The 18,225-nt window shown below is 44.3% G+C and overlaps 1 protein-coding gene across 1 annotated transcript in view; it reads right to left on the bottom strand.

Annotated features, from left to right (window-relative positions):
- The window catches only part of LOC140038467 (uncharacterized), a 141,828-nt gene extending 123,949 nt beyond the window's left edge, over window positions 1-17,879 (bottom strand). Inside the window, exons 1-2 of the mRNA XM_072083829.1 lie at window positions 17,603-17,879; window positions 16,668-17,005 (exon numbers count right to left, since the gene is read on the bottom strand). Of these exons, the coding sequence (XP_071939930.1) occupies window positions 16,668-17,005; window positions 17,603-17,879 (615 nt within the window). The remainder of the gene's footprint in view (window positions 1-16,667; window positions 17,006-17,602) is intronic.
- Between the last annotated feature and the right edge of the window lie 346 nt (window positions 17,880-18,225).

Below are 18,225 nucleotides of genomic sequence, written 5' to 3'. Positions count from 1 at the left end.
CTCATGAAACTCCTAAAACTAGGAGTAGAGATATCAAGGGCTTCAAGTGCCAATGGTTTGGACATATTGATACGAACGGTACCAACCTTGTGATGCAACCCGTACAGAAAGGCTAGGATCTAGAAGGTTAGGACTCACGTTGATGACAAACGAACGCAGCGGAATCACCTAAACCCGTTGATCACGTGGGCAACGAACCTGGTATTGTAGAAGACGCCACAATCTGGCGCGGTCCTAGATTGATAAGTCAATGGTATGCCAAAGAAATGAATCGAAAATACTCAAGGATGCTTCAATGAAGCTATGGGAGAATTCTCATGTGTTTTTATTAATCATCATAAAATTGAATGTAAACAATGACTTAAGGCTATTTGTAGCTGTGACTAAGACCTAGTAAAGCTTGGAAAAACTTGAAGGAAATCCGGCAAGCCCTTGGGCTTCTCTATTGGCCGGCACTAGCCCAACAACATACATTGGAGTATGTAGTGGAAAAATCCAAGGAAATCCGTGTCTTGTTTCCTTGATTACACTTGTGGAAAAGCTTGGTGACAATTGTTGGATCTTAGCAGCATTTCTTGACTACCCAATCCGACGGGTAAGGAATTTTTGGTAAGATCATTGGTGTATTTTGAGTGAAAAAACGAGGGAGAGTGAAAACACTAAGGGAGTGAAGTGAGATTATATTTGTCCTATTTTCTTGTTCACTAACCTTTTGCAGGACCAAACGATAGTGATGGAGCAAGCTCATCCGACCACTGACTACTCATTGATGTTCACCGCCATGAAAAATGAGCTTAAGCGGATTAGTGAGCAACAAATGGAGGAGAGGCACAACCGCTTTGATGAGCTCTCTAAGAGCTTCACAAGGGGCTCCCGTTCTCGATTTCGCAACCGAAGTAACCGTGGCACCAAAGGAGCAAACTATGAGGAGTACTCTCGGCTAGTGAAGATGTGGAAAGAGCCGAGAGGCCTAAAAGGGTCACGTCTAAGAACGAGTTCAAGGGACGAAAAATTCAAGTCCCTACGTTCCAAGGCAAAAGTGACCCTGAGGCTTAGTTGGAATGGGAAGGCCGCATCAGGATGGACATCGATTGCTATGAGTTTAGCGAGGTACAAAAGGTGAAGGTTGCCACTGTTGAGTCCACCGACTACGCACTAGTTTGGTGGGACCAAGTCAGGACTAATCGGAGGCGAAATGGTGAACTCAAGGCACTAATGCAAAAGCGGTTTGTTCTAAGCCACTACAACCGCGATCTCCACTCTCAGTTTCAAACCCTCGCTCAAGGCAACATGAGTGTGGATGACTACTCCAAGGAGATCAAGATGGCCATGATGAGGGCGAATATTTAACATGATAGTGAGGCTATCATGGCAAGGTTCCTTAGAGGACTCAACCCCGACCTTCATGAAGCCTTGGAGCTCCAACATTACTTGGACAAGCATGATCTTCTTGAACTAGCCATCAAGGCCGAGAGGGGGAAGAAATTGAGGCGAGAAGGCTGTACCTTCCAAGCTTCCAAATCGCCTTCAAGGAAGGGCAACCCACCAAGGAGAACCTCACATGATACTGGAAATGCGACTACACCAAGCCCTTCTAGCCGCACACCTGGTAATTTCTCTAACCGCAATTCTAATTTTACCCCTAACAAGCTTGTTGATGCATCCAGGTCCACTTCTAAGACCCCTCATGAAACTCCTAAAACTAGGAGTAGAGATATCAAGGGCTTCAAGTGCCAATGGTTTGGACATATTGATACGAACGGCACCAACCTTGTGATGCAACCCGTACAGAAAGGCTAGGATCTAGAAGGTTAGGACTCACGTTGATGACAAACGAACGCAGCGGAATCACCGAAACCCGTTGATCACGTGGGCAACGAACCTGGTATTGTAGAAGATGCCACAATCTGGCGCGGTCCTAGATTGATAAGTCAATGGTATGCCAAAGAAATGAATCGAAAATACTCAAGGATGCTTCAATGAAGCTATGGGAGAATTCTCATGTGTTTTTATTAATCATCATAAAACTGAATGTAAACAATGACTTAAGGCTATTTGTAGCTGTGACTAAGACCTAGTAAAGCTTGGAAAAACTTGAAGGAAATCCGGCAAGCCCTTGGGCTTCTCTATTGGCCGGCACTAGCCCAACAACATACATTGGAGTATGTAGTGGAAAAATCCAAGGAAATCCGTGTCTTGTTTCCTTGATTACACTTGTGGAAAAGCTTGGTGACAATTGTTGGATCTTAGCAGCATTTCTCGACTACCCAATCCGACGGGTAAGGAATTTTTGGTAAGATCATTGGTGTATTTTGAGTGAAAAAACGAGGGGGAGTGAAAACACTAAGTGAGTGAAGTGAGATTATATTTGTCCTATTTTCTTGTTCACTAACCTTTTGCAGGACCAAACGATAGTGATGGAACAAGCTCATCCGACCACTGACTACTCATTGATGTTCACCGCCATGAAAAACGAGCTTAAGCGGATTAGTGAGCAACAAATGGAGGAGAGGCACAACCGCTTTGACGAGCTCTCCAAGAGCTTCACAAGGGGCTCCCGTTCTCGATTTCGCAACCGAAGTAACCGTGGCACCAAAGGAGCAAACAATGAGAAGTACTCTCGGCTAGTGAAGATGTGGAAAGAGCCGAGAGGCCTAAAAGGGTCACGTGTAAGAACGAGTTCAAGGGACGAAAAATTCAAGTCCCTAAGTTCCAAGGCAAAAGTGACCCTGAGGCTTAGTTTGGATGGGAAGGCCGCATCAGGATGGACATCGATTGCTATGAGTTTAGCGAGGAACAAAAGGTGAAGGTTGCCACTGTTGAGTTCACCGACTACGCACTAGTTTGGTGGGACCAAGTCAGGACTAATCGGAGGCGAAATGGTGAACTCAAGGCACTAATGCAAAAGCAGTTTGTTCCAAGCCACTACAACCGCGATCTCCACTCTCAGTTTCAAACCCTCACTCAAGGCAACATGAGTGTGGACAACTACTCCAAGGAGATCAAGATGGCCATGATGAGGGCGAATATTTAACATGATAGTGAGGCTATCATGGCAAGGTTCCTTAGAGGACTCAACCCTGACCTTCAAGAATCCTTGGAGCTCCAACATTACTTGGACATGCATGATCTTCTTGAACTAGCCATCAAGGCCGAGAGGGGGTAGAAATTGAGGCGAGGAGGCTGTACCTTCCAATCTTCCAACTCGCCTTCATGGAAGGGCAACCCACCAAGGAGAACCTCACATGATACTGGAAATGCGACTACACCAAGCCCTTCTAGCCGCACACCTGGTAATTTCTCTAACCGCAATTCCAATTTTACCCCTAACAAGCTTGTTGATGCATCCAGGTCCACTTCTAAGACCCCTCATGAAACTCCTAAAACTAGGAGTGGAGATATCAAGGGCTTCAAGTTCCAATGGTTTGGACATATTGATACGAACGGTACCAACCTTGTGATGCAACCCGTACAGAAAGGCTAGGATCTAGAAGGTTAGGACTCACGTTGATGACAAACGAACGCAGCGGAATCACCTAAACCCGTTGATCACGTGGGCAACGAACCTGGTATTGTAGAAGACGCCACAATCTGGCGCGGTCCTAGATTGATAAGTCAATGGTATGCCAAAGAAATGAATCTAAAATACTCAAGGGTGCTTCAATTAAGCTTTGAGAGAATTCTCAAGTGTTTTTACTAATCATCATAAAACTGAATGTAAACAATGACTTAAGGCTATTTGTAGCTGTGACTAAGACCTAGTAAAGCTTCGAAAAACTTGAAGGAAATCCGGCCAGCCCTTGGGCTTCTCTATTGGCCGGCACTAGCCCAACAACATACATTGGAGTATGTAGTGCAAAAATCCAAGGAAATTCGTTTCTTGTTTCCTTGATTACTCTTGTGGAAAAGCTTGGTGACAATTGTTGGATCTTTGCGGCATTTCTCGACTACCCAATCCGACGGGTAAGGAAATTTTGGAAAGATCATTGGAGTATTTTGTGTGGAAAAACGAGGGAGAGTGAAAACACTAAGGGAGTGAAGTGAGATTATATTTGTCCTATTTTCTTGTTCACTAACCTTTTGCAGTACCAAATGATTGTCATAGATCAAGCTCATCCGACCACTGACTACTCATTGATGTTCACCGCCATGAAAAATGAGCTTAAGCGGATTAGTGAGCAACAAATGGAGGAGAGGCACGACCGCTTTGACGAGCTCTCCAAGGAGCTTCACAATTGTTCTCGATCTCGCAACCGAAGTAACCATGGCACCAAAGGAGCAAACTATGAGGAGTACTCTCGGCTAGTGAAGATGAGGAAAGAGCCGAGAGGCCTAAAAGGGGCACGTCTAAGAACGAGCTCAAGGGACTTAAAATTCAAGTCTCAACGTTCCAAGGCAAAAGTGACCCTGAGGCTTAGTTGGAATGGGAAGGCCGCTTCGAGATGGTCTTCGATTGATTTGAGTTTAGCGAGGAACAAAAGGTGAAGGTTGCCAATGTTGAGTTCACCGATTACGCACTAGTTTGGTGGGACCAATTCAGGACTAATCGGAGGCGAAATGGTGAACACAAGGCACTAATGCATAAACGGTTTGTTCCAAGCCACTACAACCGCGATCTCCACTCTCAGCTTCAAACCCTCACTCAAGGCAACATGAGTGTGGAGGACTACTCCAAGGAGATCAAGATGGCCATGATGAGGGCGAACATTCAAGAAGATAGTGAGGCTACCATAGCAAGGTTTCTTAGAGGTCTCAACCCCGACCTTCAAGAAGCCTTGGAGCTCCAACATTACTTGGACAAGCATGATCTTCTTGAACTAGCCATCAAGGCCGAGAGGGGGAAGAAATTGAGGCGAGAAGGCTGTACCTTCCAAGCTTCCAAATCGCCTTCAAGGAAGGGCAACCCACCAAGGAGAACCTCACATGATACTGGAAATGCGACTACACCAAGCCCTTCTAGCCGCACACCTGGTAATTTCTCTAACCACAATTCTAATTTTACCCCTAACAAGCTTGTTGATGCATCCAGGTCCACTTCTAAGACCCCTCATGAAACTCCTAAAACTAGGAGTAGAGATATCAAGGGCTTCAAGTGCCAATGGTTTGGACATATTGATACGAACGGCACCAACCTTGTGATGCAACCCGTACAGAAAGGCTAGGATCTAGAAGGTTAGGACTCACGTTGATGACAAACGAACGCAACGGAATCACCGAAACCCGTTGATCACGTGGGCAACGAACCTGGTATTGTAGAAGACGCCACAATCTGGCGCGGTCCTAGATTGATAAGTCAATGGTATGCCAAAGAAATGAATCGAAAATACTCAAGGATGCTTCAATGAAGCTATGGGAGAATTCTCATGTGTTTTTATTAATCATCATAAAACTGAATGTAAACAATGACTTAAGGCTATTTGTATCTGTGACTAAGACCTAGTAAAGCTTGGAAAAACTTGAAGGAAATCCGGCAAGCCCTTGGGCTTCTCTATTGGCCGGCACTAGCCCAACAACATACATTGGAGTATGTAGTGGAAAAATCCAAGGAAATCCGTGTCTTGTTTCCTTGATTACACTTGTGGAAAAGCTTGGTGACAATTGTTGGATCTTAGCAGCATTTCTCGACTACCCAATCCGACGGGTAAGGAATTTTTGGTAAGATCATTGGTGTATTTTGAGTGAAAAAACGAGGGGGAGTGAAAACACTAAGGGAGTGAAGTGAGATTATATTTGTCCTATTTTCTTGTTCACTAACCTTTTGCAGGACCAAACGATAGTGATGGAGCAAGCTCATCCGACCACTGACTACTCATTGATGTTCACCGCCATGAAAAATGAGCTTAAGCGGATTAGTGAGCAACAAATGGAGGAGAGGCACAACCGCTTTGACGAGCTCTCCAAGAGCTTCACAAGGGGCTCCCGTTCTCGATTTCGCAACCGAAGTAACCGTGGCACCAAAGGAGCAAACTATGAGGAGTACTCTCGGCTAGTGAAGATGTGGAAAGAGCCGAGAGGCCTAAAAGGGTCACGTCTAAGAACGAGTTCAAGGGACGAAAAATTCAAGTCCCTACGTTCCAAGGCAAAAGTGACCCTGAGGCTTAGTTGGAATGGGAAGGCCGCATCAGGATGGACATCGATTGCTATGAGTTTAGCGAGGAACAAAAGGTGAAGGTTGCCACTGTTGAGTCCACCGACTACGCACTAGCTTGGTGGGACCAAGTCAGGACTAATCGGAGGTGAAATGGTGAACTCAAGGCACTAATGCAAAAGCGGTTTGTTCTAAGCCACTACAACCGTGATCTCCACTCTCAGTTTCAAACCCTCGCTCAAGGCAACATGAGTGTGGATGACTACTCCAAGGAGATCAAGATGGCCATGATGAGGGCGAATATTTAACATGATAGTGAGGCTATCATGGCAAGGTTCCTTAGAGGACTCAACCCCGACCTTCAAGAATCCTTGGAGCTCCAACATTACTTGGACATGCATGATCTTCTTGAACTAGCCATCAAGGCCGAGAGGGGGTAGAAATTGAGGCGAGGAGGCTGTACCTTCCAATCTTCCAACTCGCCTTCATGGAAGGGCAACCCACCAAGGAGAACCTCACATGATACTGGAAATGCGACTACACCAAGCCCATCTAGCCGCACACCTGGTAATTTCTCTAACCGCAATTCCAATTTTACCCCTAACAAGCTTGTTGATGCATCCAGGTCCACTTCTAAGACCCCTCATGAAACTCCTAAAACTAGGAGTAGAGATATCAAGGGCTTCAAGTGCCAATGGTTTGGACATATTGATACGAACGGTACCAACCTTGTGATGCAACCCGTACAGAAAGTCTAGGATCTAGAAGGTTAGGACTCACGTTGATGACAAACGAACGCAGCGGAATCACCTAAACCCGTTGATCACGTGGGCAACGAACCTGGTATTGTAGAAGACGCCACAATCTGGCGCGGTCCTAGATTGATAAGTCAATGGTATGCCAAAGAAATGAATCTAAAATACTCAAGGGTGCTTCAATTAAGCTTTGAGAGAATTCTCAAGTGTTTTTACTAATCATCATAAAACTGAATGTAAACAATGACTTAAGGCTATTTGTAGCTGTGACTAAGACCTAGTAAAGCTTCGAAAAACTTGAAGGAAATCCGGCCAGCCCTTGGGCTTCTCTATTGGCCGGCACTAGCCCAACAACATACATTGGAGTATGTAGTGGAAAAATCCAAGGAAATTCGTTTCTTGTTTCCTTGATTACTCTTGTGGAAAAGCTTGGTGACAATTGTTGGATCTTTGCGGCATTTCTCGACTACCCAATCCGACGGGTAAGGAAATTTTGGTAAGATCATTGGAGTATTTTGTGTGGAAAAACGAGGGAGAGTGAAAACACTAAGGGAGTGAAGTGAGATTATATTTGTCCTATTTTCTTGTTCACTAACCTTTTGCAGGACCAAACGATAGTGATGGAGCAAGCTCATCCGACCACTGACTACTCATTGATGTTCACCGCCATGAAAAACGAGCTTAAGCGGATTAGTGAGCAACAAATGGAGGAGAGGCACAACCGCTTTGACGAGCTCTCCAAGAGCTTCACAAGGGGCTCCCGTTCTCGATTTCGCAACCGAAGTAACCGTGGCACCAAAGGAGCAAACTATGAGGAGTACTCTCGGCTAGTGAAGATGAGGAAAGTGCCGAGAGGCCTAAAAGGGGCACGTCTAAGAACGAGCTCAAGGGACTTAAAATTCAAGTCTCTACGTTCCAAGGCAAAAGTGACCCTGAGGCTTAGTTGGAATGGGAAGGCCGCTTCGAGATGGTCTTCGATTGATTTGAGTTTAGCGAGGAACAAAAGGTGAAGGTTGCCAATGTTCAGTTCACCGACTACGCACTAGTTTGGTGGGACCAAGTCAGGACTAATCGGAGGCGAAATGGTGAACACAAGGCACTAATGCATAAACGGTTTGTTCCAAGCCATTACAACCGCGATCTCCACTCTCAGCTTCAAACCCTCACTCAAGGCAACATAAGTGTGGAGGACTACTCCAAGGAGATCAAGATCGCCATGATGAGGGCGAACATTCAAGAAGATAGTGAGGCTACCATGGCATGGTTCCTTAGAGGTCTCAACCCCGACCTTCAAGAAGCCTTGGAGCTCCAACATTACTTGGACAAGCATGATCTTCTTGAACTAGCCATCAAGGCCGAGAGGGGGAAGAAATTGAGGCGAGAAGGCTGTACCTTCCAAGCTTCCAAATCGCCTTCATGGAAGGGCAACCCACCAAGGAGAACCTCACATGATACTGGAAATGCGACTACACCAAGCCCATCTGGCCGCACACCTGGTAATTTCTCTAACCGCAATTCCAATTTTACCCCTAACAAGCTTGTTGATGCATCCAGGTCCACTTCTAAGACCCCTCATGAAACTCCTAAAACTAGGAGTAGAGATATCAAGGGCTTCAAGTGCCAATGGTTTGGACATATTGATACGAACGGTACCAACCTTGTGATGCAACCCGTACAGAAAGGCTAGGATCTAGAAGGTTAGGACTCACGTTGATGACAAACGAACGCAGCGGAATCACCTAAACCCGTTGATCACGTGGGCAACGAACCTGGTATTGTAGAAGACGTCACAATCTGGCGCGGTCCTAGATTGATAAGTCAATGGTATGCCAAAGAAATGAATCTAAAATACTCAAGGGTGCTTCAATTAAGCTTTGAGAGAATTCTCAAGTGTTTTTACTAATCATCATAAAACTGAATGTAAACAATGACTTAAGGCTATTTGTAGCTGTGACTAAGACCTAGTAAAGCTTCGAAAAACTTGAAAGAAATCCGGCCAGCCCTTGGGCTTCTCTATTGGCCGGCACTAGCCCAACAACATACATTGGAGTATGTAGTGGAAAAATCCAAGGAAATTCGTTTATTGTTTCCTTGATTACTCTTGTGGAAAAGCTTGGTGACAATTGTTGGATCTTTGCGGCATTTCTCGACTACCCAATCCGACGGGTAAGGAATTTTTGGTAAGATCATTGGAGTATTTTGTGTGGAAAAACGAGGGAGAGTGAAAACACTAAGGGAGTGAAGTGAGATTATATTTGTCCTATTTTCTTGTTCACTAACCTTTTGCAGTACCAAATGATTGTCATAGAGCAAGCTCATCCGACCACTGACTACTCATTGATGTTCACCGCCATGAAAAATGAGCTTAAGCGGATTAGTGAGCAACAAATGGAGGAGAGGCACGACCGCTTTGACGAGCTCTCCAAGAGCTTCACAAGGGGCTCCCGTTCTCGATCTCGCAACCGAAGTAACCATGGCACCAAAGGAGCAAACTATGAGGAGTACTCTCGGCTAGTGAAGATGAGGAAAGTGCCGAGTGGCCTAAAAGGGGCACGTCTAAGAACGAGCTCAAGGGACTTAAAATTCAAGTCTCTACGTTCCAAGGCAAAAGTGACCCTGAGGCTTAGTTGGAATGGGAAGGCCGCTTCGAGATGGTCTTCGATTGATTTGAGTTTAGCGAGGAACAAAAGGTGAAGGTTGCCAATGTTGAGTTCACCGACTACGCACTAGTTTGGTGGGACCAAGTCAGGACTAATCGGAGGCGAAATGGTGAACAAAAGGCACTAATGCATAAACGGTTTGTTCCAAGCCACTACAACCGCGATCTCCACTCTCAGCTTCAAACCCTCACTCAAGGCAACATGAGTGTGGAGGACTACTCCAAGGAGATCAAGATCGCCATGATGAGGGCGAACATTCAAGAAGATAGTGAGGCTACCATGGCAAGGTTCCATAGAGGTCTCAACCCCGACCTTCAAGAAGCCTTGGAGCTCCAACATTACTTGGACAAGCATGATCTTCTTGAACTAGCCATCAAGGCCGAGAGGGGGAAGAAATTGAGGCGAGAAGGCTGTACCTTCCAAGCTTCCAAATCGCCTTCATGGAAGGGCAACCCACCAAGGAGAACCTCACATGATACTGGAAATGCGACTACACCATGCCCATCTAGCCGCACACCTGGTAATTTCTCTAACCGCAATTCCAATTTTACCCCTAACAAGCTTGTTGATGCATCCAGGTCCACTTCTAAGACCCCTCATGAAACTCCTAAAACTAGGAGTAGAGATATCAAGGGCTTCAAGTGCCAATGGTTTGGACATATTGATACGAACGGTACCAACCTTGTGATGCAACCCGTACAGAAAGGCTAGGATCTAGAAGGTTAGGACTCACGTTGATGACAAACGAACGCAGCGGAATCACCTAAACCCGTTGATCACGTGGGCAACGAACCTGGTATTGTAGAAGACGCCACAATCTGGCGCGGTCCTAGATTGATAAGTCAATGGTATGCCAAAGAAATGAATCTAAAATACTCAAGGGTGCTTCAATTAAGCTTTGAGAGAATTCTCAAGTGTTTTTACTAATCATCATAAAACTGAATGTAAACAATGACTTAAGGCTATTTGTAGCTGTGACTAAGACCTAGTAAAGCTTCGAAAAACTTGAAGGAAATCTTGATACGAGACGCGGAAGCTACTTCGGATCTAGAGGAACACGATGAAGATTTGACGGAGTTGAACCCGAACTTGGACCACTCAAGAACAGATTTAACGGTAGAGGACGCCACAATCAAGTGTGTGTGCTTGATTGATAAGTCAAGAACAGCCTAGGATCAACTCTAGGATGTTCAACTTAGCTTTTACAAGCTAAGGGAATTTGCCACAAGGAATGGACGAAATTCTGGAAATTTTATTCAATACTCTCAAAAAACTGAATGTAACATGCGGCTTGAGGCTATTAATAGCCGTGACTAAGACCTAATAAACTGGAAAAATAACAAGGAAAGTTCGACCAGCCCCTTGGGCCTTCACTTGACCGAAAGCTAGCCCAACTAACTATAGATCATAAGCGAGATCCCCGTACGGCTCAGCGACGGTACTTAACTTCAGTTCAACCCGCCGTTTGGAGCTTGAACACTTGCATCTTCAATTGTAAGCAGCATTTTAGTAGTCGTGCAAGGATATTCCAACTCAATTCCTTCAATGGCCGGTTTCTCTTGGGTTTGGATGGCACGTACCAAGGCTTGGAGGGACTCCTTGAATCTCTTAGCTCGTGCTCGTGTCACTGGGCTTTGGGGCACCTTCACAGGGTCTACTTGTGCACTTTGGGCCTCGTGCTCAACCGCATCATTCCCCTCCTCTTGAAAAGGATTTGTCCTCAAATCTAGATGGGGATGTCGACAGTGCGTTTGGAGGTCAGCCACGTTGGGAACAAATGAAAGGTCACGAGCCAAGTTAAATGCCGTTTGGTCAGTTTCATGAGGCCCTCAAACAAGGACATGCGCCAAGATAGGAAAAAGCTTGTGTAAGGCTCACGAAACTTCCAGGTAGCAATCCAAAGCTCTCTAATCAACCTTCGGCCATGGATTGTCATATTGTCACGTGACATAAGTGGCAGCAATGAAGTGAAATGCACTCCATACGAATCGCATGAATTTGCACAAGTTGGGGTTGGTGAAGTAAGCTCGTGGTGACTAGCTTTTGGACATGTGAAGAAGCACGAACGTGCACCACTTGCAGCAGGGATAAGCACGAAATCGGGTTGCAAGTCTTTAGCCGTAGTTGGAAAATTGTGGACAACGTTACAACCTATGAAAACAAAATAACCTTCAACTTGGAGCAATTCAGAAATCGGGTAAAGGACTAATGGGACATTATTAGCTAGATGGTAAGAAGGTGTAGAACGAGATTTAAATGAGAAAACTCCCTTTGACACTTCGATATTCCTTCCACCAATTGATTCAACTTGAGATTCCAGTGCTAGTCCTTGACACATAGGTAAAGAACAAGAAGTAGATTCTGGAATTTCCCTTTTAAGATGAGCTCGAATGAACCCTCCAATGGTGCGGACAGATTTGAATGGACATTGTTCCATGAATTGATACCAAAGAGATTTAGTTCCTAGAAGACCAACTCCATGGAAACTCGCAAAGTGTCCAAGTGACTTCGGGATGGAACATGCCATGATCAACTCTACTTGACTTTGTGTAACTTGAACAAAAGAAGAGGTGCTAAACAAAACACATGTTAGCCGGTTAGCAAACAAAATGGTCACACTTTCAGCCTTTGTAAACACGGCCAACTCCTCCTTTTTACTCTTCACTAAGGCCAAATTATTCTTGTCTTTTTCCACTCCATTCTTCTCGGACCATTGCTCACGCATTGTACATGAGGTTTGATTTTCATTGTCTAGCTCATGTTCATGGCTCAGTTGTAACTCATTCATATTTGGCTCTTCAATCAACGAGGGACTAGGATGAATTTTCCCTTTATTACCACCGGTTGGCACATGGTTAAGTTGCTCCAGGTGTGAATCCAGCACTTGGCTAAGTCTTTCCATCATATCATCAATCAATGCTTCAGTCCGACGTTCGAATTTATCCATTGATTCACGAAGCTTTGACTCAATTCGAAAATTCTCGAGCCCTTCGTCTTGATTGTCAAGACACTTCTTAGATGAACCTTGTTTGCTTGAAGTTGACCTTGATTTAGATGCTCTACGCAAACGAAAGGTTCGGTCTCCATGAATTCTTGATTGTATGAGCAAGATGCAACTCTAGTGGCCATGACTATGTGACCTGCAAAACGGTTAGTAGTGCAAAGGAATTTTCCTCCCACACATGGCTTCCAATTGTAGTTTGATGTCCATGGTTTGTTCACCAACTTCACTAGACATATTTAGTCCACCTGCAAAATAAATAAACAAAAACGAGTTCCTTGCTCTCTTTTTTTTTTTTTTTTTTTTTAAATACGATGTATAGGTCACTCACACTCGTATTTCACTCAAGTGTATCACTCTCTAATAATCTTACCAAGCAATTCCTTGGCTTGCTAGTTGCTCGAGTTGAACAAACTAGGCGTCACCGCAGTGTACGTTCTTGACTAGTCAACAAGTGACACACAAGCTAGTAGCAATAAATGGAGGTGAATGACTGAAGACCTAGACACGACTCAAGACTCAGAATATAGCTGGACAATAACTAACGACTCAAAAGAAAGTAAGACAATTAACTTGAATGCTGAAATTTTGAAAATCCTAGAAAACTCTACCCGAAACCCAAATTTCTGGAATGTGTTGAGCTGCTGGTCCGTGGTCTTTTTGGTCCGTGATCTGATTTGGACACTTGGGGTTGCCAAGATTAGAAACCTTGGAGTTTGGTCAGATTTGGGAGTCCCAAGTGGTCCAAATTCGAAATTTTGGGGCTGGTCAGATTTGGAAGTCAGATTTTGCACCAAATTTGGTAAACTTGTAGGCTGTCAAGAATTGGATGTTGTTCAGATTTGGAAGTCCAAGTTTGAATCAGATTTGGTGAAACTTGAAGGCTGGTCAAGAATTGGAAACTAGAGCCGTCTTTCTTGAAAATTTTTTTTTTTGACCTTTGAATCAGATTTGGTAAAACTTGAAGGCTGGTCAAGAATTGGAAACTAGAGCCGTCTTTCTTGAAATTTTTTTTGACTTCTGTTGGGGTGTTTTCACACAATAGCCAGCTAGTTTAGACCACAATTTCACAGCAATTAACGTAAACAACTTGGACAGATTTGGTTTCAAGATCAAAGTTCCATGAAAACAAGAACACGGTTGAAGGTTTATTTCAGGTTTCAAGACTGCCAAGATTAACCTCTTTGATCCAAGAAGCTCAAGACTTCTCCCATAAGGTTACAACATCTTCTTCCTGATCCTAAGGGAGTCGAAGAAGTGGCATTACGTGGTGTAAATGAGCAGTTGGACATCGTCAAATCTCAGTTGCATTGTTGGTTTTATACTCGTTGTGGTGTCAAAGATAAAACATGCAGCTTGGCCATTGATAGGAGTTGTGAAGTCAATCTTGCAAGCGCTATCATGGTTCACAAATTAAATCTTCCAACCATTGATCATCTTCAACCGTATAAGTTGTCAAGTGCTCATGGTGATGTTTGGGTTACTAAACACACACTTGTACCTATTCAAATTGGCAAATATGTGGATGAGGTGTTGTGTGATGTAGTCCCAATTCAAGTGACACATGTGTTGCTAGGTAAAGCGTGGATGTTGAGGCGAGAAGTTAAATATGATAGACATACTAATAAGTATTCCTTCTTATTTAATGGTCGTCGTTCTGCACTTGTACCACTTATTTATGACCAACTTTGTATTGATCTAGCATACATGAGAAGTGAACATGAGCGTTATAGTATGAAGAAAGAGCTAGATGAGGGAATTGTGACTGATGAGGTAAAATCTGAGGGAGTTGAAAAGGAGAAAGAGGCTGAGAATAATGAGAGGAAAAAGACAGCTATTGAGCATGAGAAAGAGATTGAAAAATCCAAAGTGTTGACTGAGGAAGCGAAAGAAAGAAGGGATAATGCACTGATTTTAAGTTTCAACAAAAATGAGAGTGAGGGGACTTATTGCCATTCTAACAACCTTAACATTGCTCTGTCTAGTGTTCCTTGTTTTGTGCAGGTTAAGCAAAGTGCAATCGTTTTGATCTTACAATGTTCCATCCCAAAGACGCTTGTGCAATTTGCGAGTTTCCATGGAGTTTGTCTTCTAGGAGTTAGATCAATTTGGTTCCCATTCATGGAATCAGATAATTTCAATGCTGTTCACGTCTTTGGAGGATCAAACTATGTGTACCCTCAAGACCTTAGAACCGACCATGTTCCACGAGTTTACACAAGGAGCGAGGTCTTCAATGGTCACTACAATACCTATGCTCATCTTGCACCTAGTCCACTTGAAGCTCCAACTTCACCAAGTCAGCTTCCATACTTTGCAAGCTTATTCAAGTTTGAGGAGTATGATTTCATAGGATCTACATCGCATCACGTTGAGGATCCTTACCTCATGATCACAAGCGATCAAGTTGGGCATACATTGAAACTGGTTCGTGAGATTCAAGGTTCAACAATGTTTACTTTCCAGCTTAGCAAGTGGTTTATGCATTGGATGAAAATTGTGGTAATCATAACAAAATTGACTCGACGGCATGTAACTCTTCTTATCATCATTCATGCTTCAATTTGTGGGCAAATTGCTTTCAAGAGAAGGGGAATGATACGAGTCAAGCTATGCCATCGGATAAGGTTCAAGTCCCACTAGGACTGGTAACTCGAGCACGAGCTAACAAGATGAGGGAGGAACTCCAAGGACTTGTTCATGAGATACAAGGCCAAGAAATTGTCCCCAAGGTCATTGAGAGTCTTGAGCATGAAGGAATGAAAGTCATCCATGTAGTGCACGTCAAAGAGAACCATGTGTGACCCTTCTCTAGTCACATTTGCTGTTTTAGTTAAGTCATTGTAATAAGGGCTTAATGGTCCATAGTCTTGCTTTAATTACCTAAGCGATGACCTCATAAGGTTATTTACCTAAGCGATGACCTCATAAGGTTGTTTACCTAAGGGATGACCTCATAAGGTGTGGTCAAGCCCACAATTCTTAGTCTTATGGAAATAGTCAAGCCTACAATTGTTAGTCTTAGTCAAGACCACAACTCTAGACTAGTTCCACATTTAGTTGTTCATCTCTATGTAAGGCTATAAATAGCCCACACTTCCAATGGTTTTAGGCATTCAATGAATAAATCAGATTTTGAGAGTTTTCTTGGTTTCTCCAAGGCTTCTTGAATACCTTAGAATTTCTCTAGGTGTTCGTGACTTATCAATCTAGAATCGCACTAGGTTGTGGCGTCTTCTACCATTATACCAAGGTTCGTTAACCACGTGATTAACGGGTTGAGGTCATCCGCTCCAAACTTGGTGTCCTCTTGTCGATCCTGAATCTAATCTTTTACGGGTTTCGTCACAAGGTTGGCGACGTTCGTATCAGTTGCTCGCTGATGCGAGACGCGGAAGCTACTTCGGATCTAGAGGAACACGATGAAGATTTGACGGAGTTGAACCCAAACTTGGACCACTCAAGAACAGATTTAACGGTAGAGGACGCCACAATCAAGTATGTGTGCTTGATTGATAAGTCAAGAACAGCCTAGGATCAACTCTAGGATGTTCAACTTAGCTTTTACAAGCTAAGGGAATTTGCCACAAGGAATGGACGAAATTCTGGAAATTTTATTCAATACTCTCAAAAACTGAATGTAACATGCGGCTTGAGGCTATTAATAGCCGTGACTAAGACCTAATAAAATGGAAAAATAACAAGGAAAGTTCGGCCAGCCCCTTGGGCCTATACTTGACCGAAAGCTAGCCCAACTAACTATAGATCATAAGCTTCGGGGGCTTCTCTCACGTTAGTTGGGCCCCCAAGCCAGGGGCGCGTCGCCCCCTTGGACCCCCGACTCGCTGACCGGACAGCGAGATCCCCGTACGCCTCAGCGAGGGAACTTAACTGCGGCTCAGCCCGCCGTTTGGAGCTTGAACACTCGCATCTTCAATTGTAAGCAGCATTTTAGTAGTCGTGCAAGGATATTCCAACTCAATTCCTTCAATGCCCGGTTTCTCTTGGGTTTGGATGGCACGTACCAAGGCTTGGAGGGACTCCTTGAATCTCTTAGCTCGTGCTCGTGTCACTGGGCCTTGGGGCACCTTCACAGGGTCTACTTGTACACTTTGGGCCTCGTGCTCAACCGCATCATTCCCCTCCTCTTGAAAAGGATTTGCCCTCAAATCGTACTCGTCCCCTGCAATAAATGGACTTAGATCAGCAACATGGAATGTAGCACTAACAGTATACTCACCAGGCAGATCTAAGCGATATGCGTTGTCGTTGATGCGCTCAATAACTTGAAAAGGCCCATCTCCTCGTGGTGATAGCTTGCTTTGCCGTTGTTTTGGAAACCTCTCCTTGCGCAAATGTAACCAGACCCAATCACCTGGTTCAAAGACAAGCTTGCGCCTGTGCTTGTTAGCTTGTTGGACATATTGGGCCGTCCTCCTCTCGATGTTGGTACGAACCTTGTCATGTAATGATCTCACGAACTCAGCTTTCTTCTTGCCATCTAAGTTCATATGCTCAGAAGAAGGTAATGGCAACAAATCTAAGGGAGTTAAGGGGTTCAAACCATACACAACTTCAAAGGGCGAGAATTGTGTAGCACTATGCACAACCCTATTGTATGCAAACTCAACATGAGGTAGACACTCCTCCCATGACTTGATATTTTTCTTTATGATTGCACGTAGGAGTGTGGATAAAGTCCTATTGACTACTTCAGTTTGTCCGTCCGTTTGAGGATGACTAGAGGTAGAGAACAACAGTTTGGTTCCCAACCGACCCCATAAAGATTTCCAAAAATAGCTCAAAAACTTGACATCTCTATCGGATACTATAGTCCTAGGTATGCCATGCAAACGAACAACCTCTTTAAAGAATAAATCAGCAATGTGTAAAGCGTCATCCGTCTTATGACATGCAATAAAGTGAGCCATTTTGGAGAACCTATCTACCACAACAAATATAGAGTCATGGCCACGCTTTGAACGAGGTAAACCAAGTACGAAATCCATGGAAATGTCAACCCAAGGTTGGTGAGGTATGGGTAAAGGAGTATACAAACCGTTTGGGTTGACCCGAGACTTAGCTTTGTGACACACACCACATCTTTCAACAATCCTCTCCACGTCCTTGCGCATGCGAGGCCAATGGAAGTGTTCCTGCAATACAGCTAATGTCTTGGTGACACCAAAGTGTCCCATTAGTCCACCACTATGTGATTCCTGAATAAGTAAGTCGCGTATGGACCCTCGAGGAATGCACAGCTTGGTAAGATAAAATAAGAACCCATCATGTACAAAGAACTTTTCAAAGTCAGATTTTCCCCAATTCGCATAAGCGTTGGCAAAATCCAAGTCATCCTTATACAACTCCTTCATGAGCTCAAAGCCTAGGAGGTATCAGTAGAATTCACTGACTACGCCTCCATTTGGTGGGACCAACTTAGACTAAGCCGAAGGAGAAATCGTGAGAAACCTGTGGAAACTTGGGAGGAAATGAGGAGTCTGATGAGAAAAAGGTTTGTTCCGAGCTACTATAATCGAGATCTACACCGTCGGCTACAAGCTCTCAACCAAGGGTCCATGTCAGTTGAGGATTATTACAAGGAGATGGAAATGGCCATCATGAAGGCGGATTTGCGTGAAGATGGAGAGGCCACTATGGCTCGTTTTCTACATGGATTAAGGCCCGAGATTGCCGAAGTAGTGGAACTCCAACACTACC

This window comes from Coffea arabica, chromosome 3e (genome assembly GCF_036785885.1).
Source record: "Coffea arabica cultivar ET-39 chromosome 3e, Coffea Arabica ET-39 HiFi, whole genome shotgun sequence".
Classification (NCBI taxonomy): domain Eukaryota; kingdom Viridiplantae; phylum Streptophyta; class Magnoliopsida; order Gentianales; family Rubiaceae; genus Coffea; species Coffea arabica.
The sequence above is the reverse complement of the archived record's forward strand: the minus strand, read 5'-3'. Positions and strand labels throughout refer to the sequence as shown.